We start from the raw sequence: 12,179 nt of genomic DNA, 5'->3' as shown, positions 1-12,179 counted from the left end.
TGGGTCCAGTCCAAACCATAATGGGGGAGAGTAATTATATCATTGTTTAGATAGATTATTTTAGTACATGGATAGAACTAGATATTATACAGAAGGAAGATGCAGAGACTTTGGTAACATTTTTGAATGCCAAATTCTTAAGAGAGGGTTTGCCAAAGAAGCTGTTGAGTGATAATGGACCCCAGTTTAAAGCTGCAGTGGTCGAGGAGTTTCTTGGGAGGAATGGAGTGAAATGTGTTCACTTCGGTTTATAATCCAGCCGGGAATGGTGCAGTGGAGTGATTCAGTCAAGTGTTTGAAGGTACAGTTCAGATTCCTAGTGGGAATGGAAAAAGGTGGAAAGTTGAGAAGAAAATGTTGTGGATGTATCGTCCAACTTCTTCACTCATGGGCTTTAGTTCGTTTGTCCCAATGCAAGGAAGAGAGCTGTATATGAAGGACAGTTTAGGATGGATGGATAGTGCAAGGTAAGTAAAGTGGTCACCGGAGAAAGTGAAAGAAACATTCTGATGGCTGAAAGTGTGTACAATTACTATTTTGATGCTAAGAAAGGAACTAGGGTGCAGAAGTGTATGGAAGGTGATTGGGCGACGGTAAGGAAAGTGGGCAAGGTACCTAAGGGTGAGACCGTGTATTCAGGATCATTAGGAGTGGTGGAGTGTTTGAAAAACTTGGGCAAGGCTAAATGATAACCATGTATGGCACATGAGTTGAGTGGCAAGATGCAAGGAGTGAAGAAAAGAAGTGAGGAAGATGTGTTTCATGAAGATGATTGGTTGTGGGACGAGAATTTAATGGTGGAGCAGGATGGTGGAATTGACACCTCTGAAGAAACACAAGAGGTTCCTGGGGGGAGGTTGGTGTCAGGATGGAAAGAACTGAGAGGTTGGGTAGGATCATTCGAATTCAGGCTAAAATAAAAGTTTTTGTATTAAAATAGGGTAGAATCATCCATACTCCAGTTAAACTAAAATATTTTGTATTAAAATAGGATGGGCGTTATTGGTGTTCACCAACAATATGCTAAGCATTAGTTTTAGGTATAGTGCTACCATTATTCTATTGTATTGCCATATATTTCAATGTATAATTTATTTAAATTATATTTACTAATGTGTACAAAGGTGAAGGTTGTGTGTTGTTGCCATTTGCATGCAGGAGAATGTGTGAGGAAAGCTATCTGTGAGGCAATGTAGAGTGTGATACGAGACAGCTCTGTGGAGGGCGGTTGGCACTTGGAGCCGTACAGAAGGTGCTGCATTCCTGCTCTTCCCAGCCATGGCAGAGTTGAGAATAAAGGATCTTTCGCACATTAACCAGACGTGGTAGGATAAAATACATAAAAGAGTTTAATTTTCATTTGTATCTAGTGATGTTGGGAAATAGATTAGTGCAATTCTCTTGAGGATTAAGTCATTGCTTACTGCACATAGATTATACCATTATAAGAGAGAAATATTGGACATAGATAGGTATTTTATATTCTACTAAAATTGTTTATCGAGTCTATTAGGTCTAGCTCCTCAGTTGCTTGCTTTTATTTTTTTTTGTTTTTTTGCTTTAAGTGGAGCCACAAGGTGACTTATCAAAAAACATTTGGAAGATATTAAGGATGAATGCACAAAAAGCTCTATTGCCTTAATGTTCTCTCTTAAGAAATTTAAGACTAGATGAAATATATGAAACTCCGGATGAACGCAGAAAATACATTATTTCTCATTCTCTCTTCTAAACAGTGCCAGGAATTACCTTCTGCCATTGACTGGACAAATCAACTTAAAGATTTTAATCATTGACCTAAAACAATCATCTCAGTAAAAGATTTTGGCGTAAAACTTGACAAACACTTCACTTTAGTCATGTGCAAAATCTGACCTCAAACACCAAATTTCAATTAAAACTTCTTTGTAGTCACAAAAGTTTACTTCTAAAACATTTGGACTATTCAAGCCATTGCAGAAATAGGCTGACCTAATCTCACATACTTCCTTTCAAAGGAGTATTCCTTATAGCAGCCTGTCTCATTTTGAATACAAATAAATGCTTTGTGGATATCATCTGTCTGTAGATCACTAGATCACCTTTCCCAGGACATTTCTCTGCCTACAAAGCTGTATGCGTTATCTGCACTATGATCCACCTATCTAAATTGCTTTCACATATGCTTCAAATTCCTGATAGAAACACATGACAAGGATGCTGAGTTCTGTTTAAAATGGACACCCAGATTGAGAAAGATGTGGAATAGTTCTTCAGGTACACATCAGACAGACTAAGCCAATATTTATCTCCAGAGCAGCCTGAAACAGAACGTTTGAAGATACCTTACTTAAGGCCTTACTTAATGAGAATCCATTGCCTGATTCTAGGCAATGTAAATGTCTCCTCTGTTGAACGTCTCTCACATGCAGGGGCGTAGCTTCAGGGTTGTGTAATAAATGCATTTTCTGGTAAATAGTTGGGTACAGGTGCTTTCAGCTGGGTATGGGGAGGTGTCTGTCGGATTTCACAAGACATTTTTAAATACAGAGACAAAAACGCACACACTTCCTCTCTGTTTTGAAAGTCTTAAAAAAGTAAGTTAGTTTACAAAATAGTGTGTTTTCCCTCACTACGTACCCCTACCTATCCTCATTCATCTCCCTTTCCACTGCCCATTAAGCCCCTCTCATGCACCCTGCTCATTATATAATTTATTTAAAACTTTTCTGTCAGCATGAACTGTTGGAAAATCTGAAGATCACACCCCCTTAATCTTCCTGACCAAGCTGCGCTCCTGCTCACATGGACTGCTATAAAGCATGAATACAGCTGATGATGCAAATTGCCTTATTTTTACCTATATCACAGGGCCATGTTTTAAAGGTCTCTGTCACCCTGTACCTAGGAGGATCCTGATGCACTATGAGTAAAACAAATAAATAAACACATTTCCCTTCTTTTAGTGAAATACTGATGGATTGGGCACATAACATACTGTACTCTGTGAGGAATTCCATGCCCAAAGAAACCAATAATAAGTCAGATTTTATTGAACGTGTTTGAAGAGCACATAGGAGATCTATGTGGAATTGAAGATCAACAACAGAAGAACCTGGGAAGGGTAAAGTGCCTCTCACTAGTCAAACCCCATAAGACCATGGAGTCACCAAACCTTTACTCCCTCACGACTATGGAGTCATCAAAATTTAGCCTACTACCAGCCACATCTCAGAAGATGGCTAGGGAACATGCTCCTACAGACATTCTGCAAATTTCTTGCGGGACAGAGCAGAGAATGAATAGGTGTAATAGAGGCATGTTACCCTTGGAGTGAGCGTGACTATAGAGATTTGCCCTCGGGCTGTCCTTATAAGGGGTATCACTGTGTACCAAATGGGGCATTAACGTTTGAGTGTAGCAGGAAGCAAGCCCATGTTATCTTGTTTTGATGTATATTGCTTGTCCTGTATTGTCTTATAAGACCCTGACTAGTAGAACTAGGAAAGAGAGACACAGTGACAAACAGACAGAGGTTTACTAGCATTAATCCTTACATAAGCCCTGGACCAAGAGGGACCAATAACAGTGGGTTCAAATGTTCTGATGTAGAACAGGGTGCAAGGACATTATAACTCTTTTAGAACACCTACATAACATTGAACCATACCAGTGACACCCTAAATTAAAGAGTTACTGGTGTGCATCCACCCATAAGTAAGGGTACAGGATACTTTGTGGTTCTTATGCATGACTAGGAAGTAGGCATCCTTTGAGCCCATCTTGTTCCTGAGAAACCTCTCCCCCTTTCTAGAGAGCTCTCTGTCACACTCCCTAGAATCTGTGTGAACTGCTCAGGACACCTCTGCTTTAAATGCGATGCATGTTAGAACCATGTATATATGTGGGTGAAAATTACTGTAAGTCAGCCTTATTGGTTTATCTTTCTCCTACTGACTTTTACAGTTTTTTTCTTTTATGTTTCTGTTTGAAGCTAGACTTGCTGATTAATAGAACCTCTCAGATCTACTAAAATCTTTCAGATACATTTCTGATTGTATTTTTTCTCTTTTCTCCAGTAAAAAAAACTTTTCAATTAAAAATCATACCTGTCCCTCTGTAGACCGTAGTTTGATGTGTCAAAGCGTTTATTCAGAAACCTTTCTATCCACCAGTTCACCAAAAACAAAGGCAGCGATAGCCGGATCCATGTCTTAAAACGTGTTGTGAACCATATGTCCCAAGGATAGCCACCTTCGGAGAGCCGGCTAATCACCCAGGCTCCTCTGTTGCTGCTAATGAACACCTGGAAGACAAATTAGCCATTCACCATTCGCCACTGGGTATTTTTTCAATTCATTTTAATTTGTCTTGCTTTGGCTGACAACCTTTTTTGCTTTGTTAATGCTTGTTTTGTTATGGTTTTACAAAACCTTTGTTTTCGGGGGAGCTACAAGGCCATTGTAAATATATAATAAAAACATTGGCTAAAAGCTAAAATATTTTTTGGTCTCAAAAAGCTCACTTTGCTGTAGTAGTCTCTTGCATTGAAGGTAACAACGTTGTGAAGATTACAATACAGTCATTCAAAGTAAAGTAAGCCAAAGACTAAAGTGGGTTGACCGACTGCTCCATGCTGTAAGCTACAATAGGCAGAAAATAATGTGAATGATACAACAACAGCCCAATAGATGAAGAGATTTAGCTGAAAGCCCCAATAGATAAGTATATAACATATAATTTAAATAAAATCAAAAGGTCTTGGCTCACTTAATTCAAAAAAAGGATTGCTGTTGGCATAAATGGATGTAAGAAATAAAGAATTAAATGTACAATGAATAAGTGTACTTTTCAGACGTAAAATATTCCCTCAGCATTCCAATGCAGGATGATGATTTCACACAAATAGAAAATAGGAAGGACATGAGACTAAAACATGCCTGTAAGCATCTCAAGAATGTGACTGACGATATCCAAAACCGTTGGATGAATGCTCTTGAGTCAAAGAAGCCAAAGGCTTGAGGAGGCTGAACAAAGAACTTAGAGTATACCCAGAATACAGTATGTTTGCCATGAATAGTGCAAGCACTGTTATACATCGAGCCTAAAAAATGTGGAAATGAGTTCACTGTGATATCCCTGTCAACACCTGAAAGACCGGCCGCCACAGTCACCAGCCGCCTCAACTACAGCAATGCACTCTACACCAGCATTGCCACCTAGCTCCTCTGAAGACGCCAGACCATACAGAATGCTGCAGCTAGACTTATCCTGGACCTCCCCAAACAGACCCACAGCACTCACAACTCAGTAACCTACACTGGCTCCCCATCAAGAAGAGATGCCAGTTCAAGATCCTCATGTACGCCTACGAAGCCTACATGATCAAGAACCTGCCTACAGCAACCACTGACTGTATCTACCTGTAAGACACCTGCGCTCCTTCTTACTATCCCTTGAGCACCGGCTGCACCCATCGCAGCCACAGTGGGTGGTTTTGATTTGCTAATAACTTTGACGCCATTCATGAACATTTCAAAACTAGTTGCACCTGAGTTCAGCTGTTTTGTGGAAAATGTTGGGGTGATTCCTCAAGCAGCGGTCGTGAAAAAAGAGGGGTTCCCAAAACACATTTCTCCATGCTATTTCCCATAGGAATTTTAAACATGACTACATCCTTAATCGCTTAACAGAATTGGACCAAATTTAGCAGAAATCTAGCTGTTGGTCCAGGATAAGCTCTTTTTGCAATATGGTGCAAATCCATTCAATAGTTTTGGAGTTATTAAAGGCACAAGAAATATAGACGTCCAGGGCAGCGAATCCTCTTCGGATCTGACAGATCTCATGGTGAGATCTATTTGGCTGCCGACACTACAACCAAGAAATGTTGGTAGTCATCTTGGGGCTGCCCAAGTACCAGAAAACTGCAACAAAAACAGAAGGGGGCAGGGTAGAAGTTCCCTGACCAACTAGGCCTGGTAGTGGGGTCTCCATTTTTCTAAATTGCAGTTGATCCACGAATCTCGGCAATCCTTTTTTTTAAAACAAGCCTGATCTCCTGGCTATTTTTTAAACTTTAGCCCAGGGGCAAATGAAAATAAGAATATTGGAGAGCGGGGAACGCGTGGTCCCTTTTCCTGTGGCTGATTTTGGCCCTGAAAAACGCCACCTCGCCGGGGCCAAACCCAATGTAAATTATGGGGAGGGGTGCCACCTCCATGTGGCAAGGCCTATGTGTACAAGGAGAGGGGGTAGGGCAGAGCCCCCTCCCAGGCCTTCTTCAGCCGTGGGGACCACCACCTCCCATGGTAACCAGTACAATTTGAATGGAAGAAGGCTGTGCCGCCCTCCTCTTGGAATCACTGTTGGCCCTGGGGACCACCACCACGCAGTGCCAGCTCCCCATGTCCCTAGGTGCCCACCCTCAGGACATTGTTGTTTGATTTCGCTTGGTGAGAGCTGAGCAGGAGGAAACAGTAATTCTGCTCCCAGCGGTTGGGAGGAGGAAAACTGCTCACACCTGTTGGGAGCAGACTTTAAATATGTTTAACTGGCCTGCTCTCAAGGAGGCAGGAAAACAGATGAAAAAATTGCATCACACGCAGGGAGACAATTGTTTGCTGCTCCCTGCATGCTGGAGCAGTTCTGGCTCCTGCTGACTGCGGGGGTATTCAGGCCCCCCCCATGGACCCCAACAGTGCACACTGGGTGACCTGGTTGGGGCCAAGGCACCCATCATGATCGCCCCAGGGAGGGGAGCCACTTGGCCCCCATCTTCTTGAACTAATTGGCAGAGCTCCAGGGATGGTACCACAGGCCGAAATTAGGCTGTGTAGGTATATCATTTCTGGTTGTTTTATGCCAGGTTTATGAGAGTGAGCTAAGGAATCTCCGAAGCTTTTCTGGTCCTGTCAGAGTATATTCAAAGGGGTTTCCGAAGGCTGGACGATGCTCTCTGAAGGATATCTGCTTTTGCATAAGCTCTGAGGTCTAGCTGGGCTCTTTGAGGGTGAGAAAGGGGTATTTTGTATGTATTCCTGCAGGAGCTGTCTGAGCAGACGCTGATGGTCTCTTGGAACTATGGCAATGGTCTCTGACCTCAAGAGCAAGAGATGTGAAATGCCCACAATTTCCCTGTTTCATTCCTATGACTTAAATTAAAATGCCTCTTTTCTGTACCTTTGCAGCCACGCGACTGATCTCCGTTGCGATATCCACTCCACTGTTGCCGACGCCCACCACAAGCACCTTCTTCCCCTGGAATCCATCTGGGTGCTTGTATTCTCGGCTGTGGAAGTACTTGCCCTTAAATCGCTTGATCCCTGTGGGCTCAAAAAAACTGAAACATTAGAAGTTTGCAAAGGACAATAATCTGTGATTGGTTGTGGATTGGTGACGTATTTGTATTTGTAACAATTCAACTACTTTTGGTGTGGATGCCTTACAACATCAAATATTACACCGGCACATGGTAGCATCAAAACAACCATATTCTTAAGTGTCATTGTGAAAAGCTGGCTTGCTATATGGTGCACCCTTATGTAAATGGGCACCCTGCACCAATCTAGACAACCCTTACAGCGATTTTAGTGGTCTAAGACAATTGAAGATGCTCCCTAAGTGGTAGCTGTAGAGAACAGCCCTCAAGCTTTGTCCAGAAGGAATGTAAATCAGATTGTTGTAACAGAACATAATCTTTTTGGTTTAGATTAAGTGAAAAAGAACCACACAAAGTATTTATAAAAATATGTATTTGTTATAAGACACTGACTAACACAGACAGATATCTCCTTCCCGGACATATACACAATGCACACAATACTTTGCAATAGGAACAGGTAAGAAACAGAAATAAACAGTGGTCGTCAGGGCGAGACCAAACCATATACAAAAATAGCAGTATGCAAAACACAACTCAAGTCAAGACTATACCCAGAAGTGCTAGGGACCCAAAAACCACCTGAGGTAAGTAAACAGAAACCCCACGGAGGCATTGCACCGAGAGGGAACACTGCTAGAAGCCCAGCACAAGTCAATAGGTAAGTCAGGGTTGCAATATTAAAGAAGAAGGACCCTTCCCAGTGAACCCTGAGGACACCCCGTGGAAGACAGAAGATTAGCGATCTACCCCACTAGTGAATACCCTCGAATTCAGGGTAACTACAAAGACTGTCGAGCACAATCGAGGACTTCAAGACGAGACCGCAGTTGCAGATGGATGAAAGAGTCTGTTGGAACCCGGGTGCAAGTTTGTGTCAAACAGTACCTGAAAGCAGAGGGGACAGAGTCTACGCCACACCGGGACATCCAGGAGGCATGGATGACGAAGGCCTCTAAAGTTCAGGGAAGCAGGTCAAATGATGAAGAGGCTTCAAGTACGGGTACACTGAATCAGTAGCTCAGCCCAAGCCACCAGGAAGCTGAAGATGACAGGGTCTGTACGTCTAACTAACCACGTTGGCACGTGTCACTGATAGGGGGACAGACTCAAAGACAGAACCTTTTGATGCGTCCGACTTCGTCAGACGCATCAAAAGGTGGTGGGCTCAATGGGTCAACCCAGAAAGCAATAATGGTGCATCAAGCCCAATTTTGCAAATATCACAGTAGTGGGTCTTTAGGATCTAACAAGAAGTAGTGAAAGGTGCTAAACAAATATTTTGGCAGATGCTACGGTATTGGACCCATGGGGACCACCCAAAAGCCGCAGAAATAGACAAGCCAAGAACATAGACAGTAACCACACTAGTTTGTCAATGGGGTCCACCCAAACAGGGTGATAAAGCTACTAGGGAATTTATATAAATAAGTTAACAGCAGTCCTGTGGATCAGAACAAGTTAGATTTAGGAGGATGAGGTGTGAGGCAAACACAACATTAGGGTCCCAGAGGATAGACACATTAGACTAGAGGTGCAGTGGAAGTCCAGAGGCGGGGGCACGCTGCACGGGAGAGGGGGAACTACACTAAATAAAGGGCCTTTTGTATTCTAGAGCTGTAAATGGAGAGAGCCAAATGAAACTCCAGGTAAGAAGTTTTCAATGATCACCCGATCTGGGATGGCAAATATTGGAGCTTAACAGACACATGCCTCAAAGGCAACATGTACAGAAAGGAAGACCCAACGGAGCCAATCAGAACGATAGGTAGAAGAAAACACAAGCTATCAAGCATGCAACACTGCCATATTTAAATACTTTTAGCTAGCAACCCAGCAATCATACATTATGGGTCTGTTTCAAAAAATGTATACAATGTTGGTCACCGTCAGTCAGAAGAGGTATCACTACCCCACTGGCAGAGAAACCGCCTCCGATGAGAGAGACACATCTGAAACAGCTTCCATCTATAAGAGATCCATAACCCAAGGTCATCCCAGATATGGTACCCTGCATTGGACGCTTTCGAAGCAGAGTGTGTATCATGGGAAATAACCTTTAGATTGCAACATTTACAACGCACTACCATTACAACGCAGTCATTACAACACAACATCCCTTACAACGCATGCCATTACAGCGCAACCCTTACCACGCATGACACTACAACGCATACAATTACAACTTATGTCATTACAATGCAGTCATTACAAAGCATACCATTACAACACATACCATCACAACGTATAGTACCCTTACACTATCTAACACTTACCCTACTGTTGCACCCCCTGGAGTTAGAATAGTAATTTTTACCCCTACACTATCCAACACTTACCCTACTGTTGCACCCCCTGGAGTCAGAATAGTAATTTTTACCCCTACACTATCCAACACTTACCCTACTGTTGCACCCCCTCGAGTTAGAATAGTATTTTTTACCCCTACACTATCCAATACTTACCATACATGCAATGTAATGGTATGCGGTGCAATGGTATGCGTTGTAAAGGTAGTATGCGTTGTAATGGAATGCGTTGTAAAGGTAGTTTTCAGAAAATTCATTGTAATGGCATGCGTTGTAATGGAATGCGTTGTAAAGGATGTTGCGTTGTAAAACATGCGTTGTAAAGGTATGCGTTGTAAAAGTATGCTTTGTAACGTCATACATCCATGTATCATTGCTCATCCGTCCCCGTGGCTGCTCCGGGATGGCAGTAAAGGCATAAGTGATTTATTCCTCATCAATTAAAACCTACTCCTGTTTCCCTTTTGATCTCTGCATCCCTTCATCCTGGGTGCCTCCAGTATGCTGCTTCTATGCCCACTTCTTTACACATCTGATCCCACTTCTGTACTAGCCCCAGTTCCAGATCCTTCGTGTTCCCTTTTTCTACTTCCATATCCACTCCCTTCAATGAGAAAGCTCTTTCAAAGTGTGTGTTTAACTGTTATCGTTGGATATTTTCTTAAACAATAACTCTTTAGTGTGCCTGCCCTTGGGATTCCCAGTTACATTGTCATTTACTTCCCGTCTCCCTTTTAAAGTTGCTGTTATAAATGTTTACATGCGATTGTGACATTGAAGCATTCTGCAATTCGAGTAGTTGCTTGGAAGATGATTTCATCTTTGCCCTTCACAAAAAATCATATTAGTCAAATTCAAGGCACAACTGAAAGAGTTGTTAAGTCTTTTAAATGTAAAACATTTATTGCAAACGTGGTGGCCACATTTAAATGGCAGTGTGTTTTCTTTTCATTTTGTTAGCCTTAGCTTCCAATATTTGTTTTTAAAAAAGTAACTGTTCTGCCATCATGCCAGACCTATTGGCTTTGAAATTGCTTATAAATTCAGCATTTGTCTCTTGAATTTACGTTTTAATTATGTCAGAGGGAGTTTGCCTCTTGCTGCCACTTCTCAGAACAACCTAGAACAACCGGTCTCGTTGAAATCTGTGGCGCATTATTTAGCATGTCAAACTCACAGAAGCAGAAGATTTTATCTTTCTAAATCCTAAGTACATGAAGGGCTTGATTTAGAGGTTGGTGATAATCGGACAACCACAAATTGTTGATAGAATTGTTGCATTTCCTGCAGCACTGTAGCAGTTTGAGGACGAATATTTAGCTAGTGCATAAGTACCTCCCCCCAGGAAACTCTGAACCAAGCCATAAGTCTTCAAAGCCTCCCGAGCCCAGACCTTCACCCAAGGCCAGCTCTTTCACAAGGCGAGGAAAAATCCGTTTTGGCTGGGGCATGGCCTTACATCATTCTTGCCTACGCTACTTGTGGGTCTACAAACATATGCAATAAAAGAGTTATATTTGACATCTAATAAGGTCCATACAATGTACCCGTTGGCCCCATCAGATTGCCCCGCTGCCACCTGTCTGAAACCGACTTGAAATGAAATGAAATGAAATAGATTTATAGAGCGCATGGCTGCCTGAGAGCGTCCGAGCGCTATAGAACAAGAACAACTGAAGAGGGCACTAGAGTTAAGGAGTCCAGAGGAAACAAAGAAGTTTTAATGAGCTTGCGAAACCTCAGATAACTAGGTTCAGCTCGAATCCTGACCGGGAGAGCATTCCATAGGGTGGCCGCGTTCACTGAGAATCGGCGCCCCCCTGTACGAGCTTTCTTGAATCTCTGAACTATGGCCAAATTTCCGTGATCTGAAAAGAGGCCTAGTAGCCTTATATGGACGGACCATACTCCCTAAAATAGGGGGTCCCTTCCCCTGTAAGGACTTATGGGCAATGCATAGGGACTTGAATTTAATCCTTTCACGTATTAGCAGCCAGTGAAGGGCTCTGAGTGCAGGTTTGGCTGAAGATCTTTGCGAAGTGCCAGTAAGCAACCTGGCCGCCGAGTTCTGAACACGTTGGAGGGTGTTAATGGTAGATTCCGGGGCGGCCAAATAGAGGGCATTGCTCTAGTCTAATCTAGGCAGAATTAGCCCTTGAATAAGCAGTTTCCTCGACTGCGCTGGTAAGAGGGGAAGAATCTTACGGACAGAGCGCAGAAGGCCTACGCATATGCCAGCTGTCTTTTTCGCTTGCGTCCTAAATGAGAGGTCCTGCTCGAGCCATACCCCCAAACTTTTTAGTTTGTTCTTTGGGGTGGGAGGGACCCCCAGGCAGGAGGGCCAGGTGGAAATAGGTAAGGATGTTATATGATGGACTAGGAGCATGAGCTCTGTCTTGGCTCCATTCAGTTTGAGTAGGGATCTATTCATCCATGAGTGGATTTCAGAGAGGCAAGAATAATGGTTTTCTGTGCAGTGCTTTTCTTGGGAAAGCGAGACGACTAGTTGG

General features: G+C 42.8%; 1 protein-coding gene across 2 annotated transcripts in view; it reads right to left on the bottom strand.

The window, feature by feature from the left end:
• LOC144754727 (dimethylaniline monooxygenase [N-oxide-forming] 2-like) overlaps positions 1-12,179 on the bottom strand; it is a 400,207-nt gene that overhangs the window by 104,035 nt on the left and 283,993 nt on the right. For both annotated transcript variants that reach the window (XM_078642888.1, XM_078642897.1), the window contains exons 5-6: positions 7,162-7,304; positions 4,089-4,285 (exon numbers count right to left, since the gene is read on the bottom strand). In XM_078642888.1, the coding sequence (XP_078499014.1) occupies positions 4,089-4,285; positions 7,162-7,304 (340 nt within the window). The remainder of the gene's footprint in view (positions 1-4,088; positions 4,286-7,161; positions 7,305-12,179) is intronic.

This window comes from Lissotriton helveticus, chromosome 1_1, assembly GCF_964261635.1.
Source record: "Lissotriton helveticus chromosome 1_1, aLisHel1.1, whole genome shotgun sequence".
In the NCBI taxonomy this organism is placed as follows: domain Eukaryota; kingdom Metazoa; phylum Chordata; class Amphibia; order Caudata; family Salamandridae; genus Lissotriton; species Lissotriton helveticus.
The sequence above is the reverse complement of the archived record's forward strand: the minus strand, read 5'-3'. Positions and strand labels throughout refer to the sequence as shown.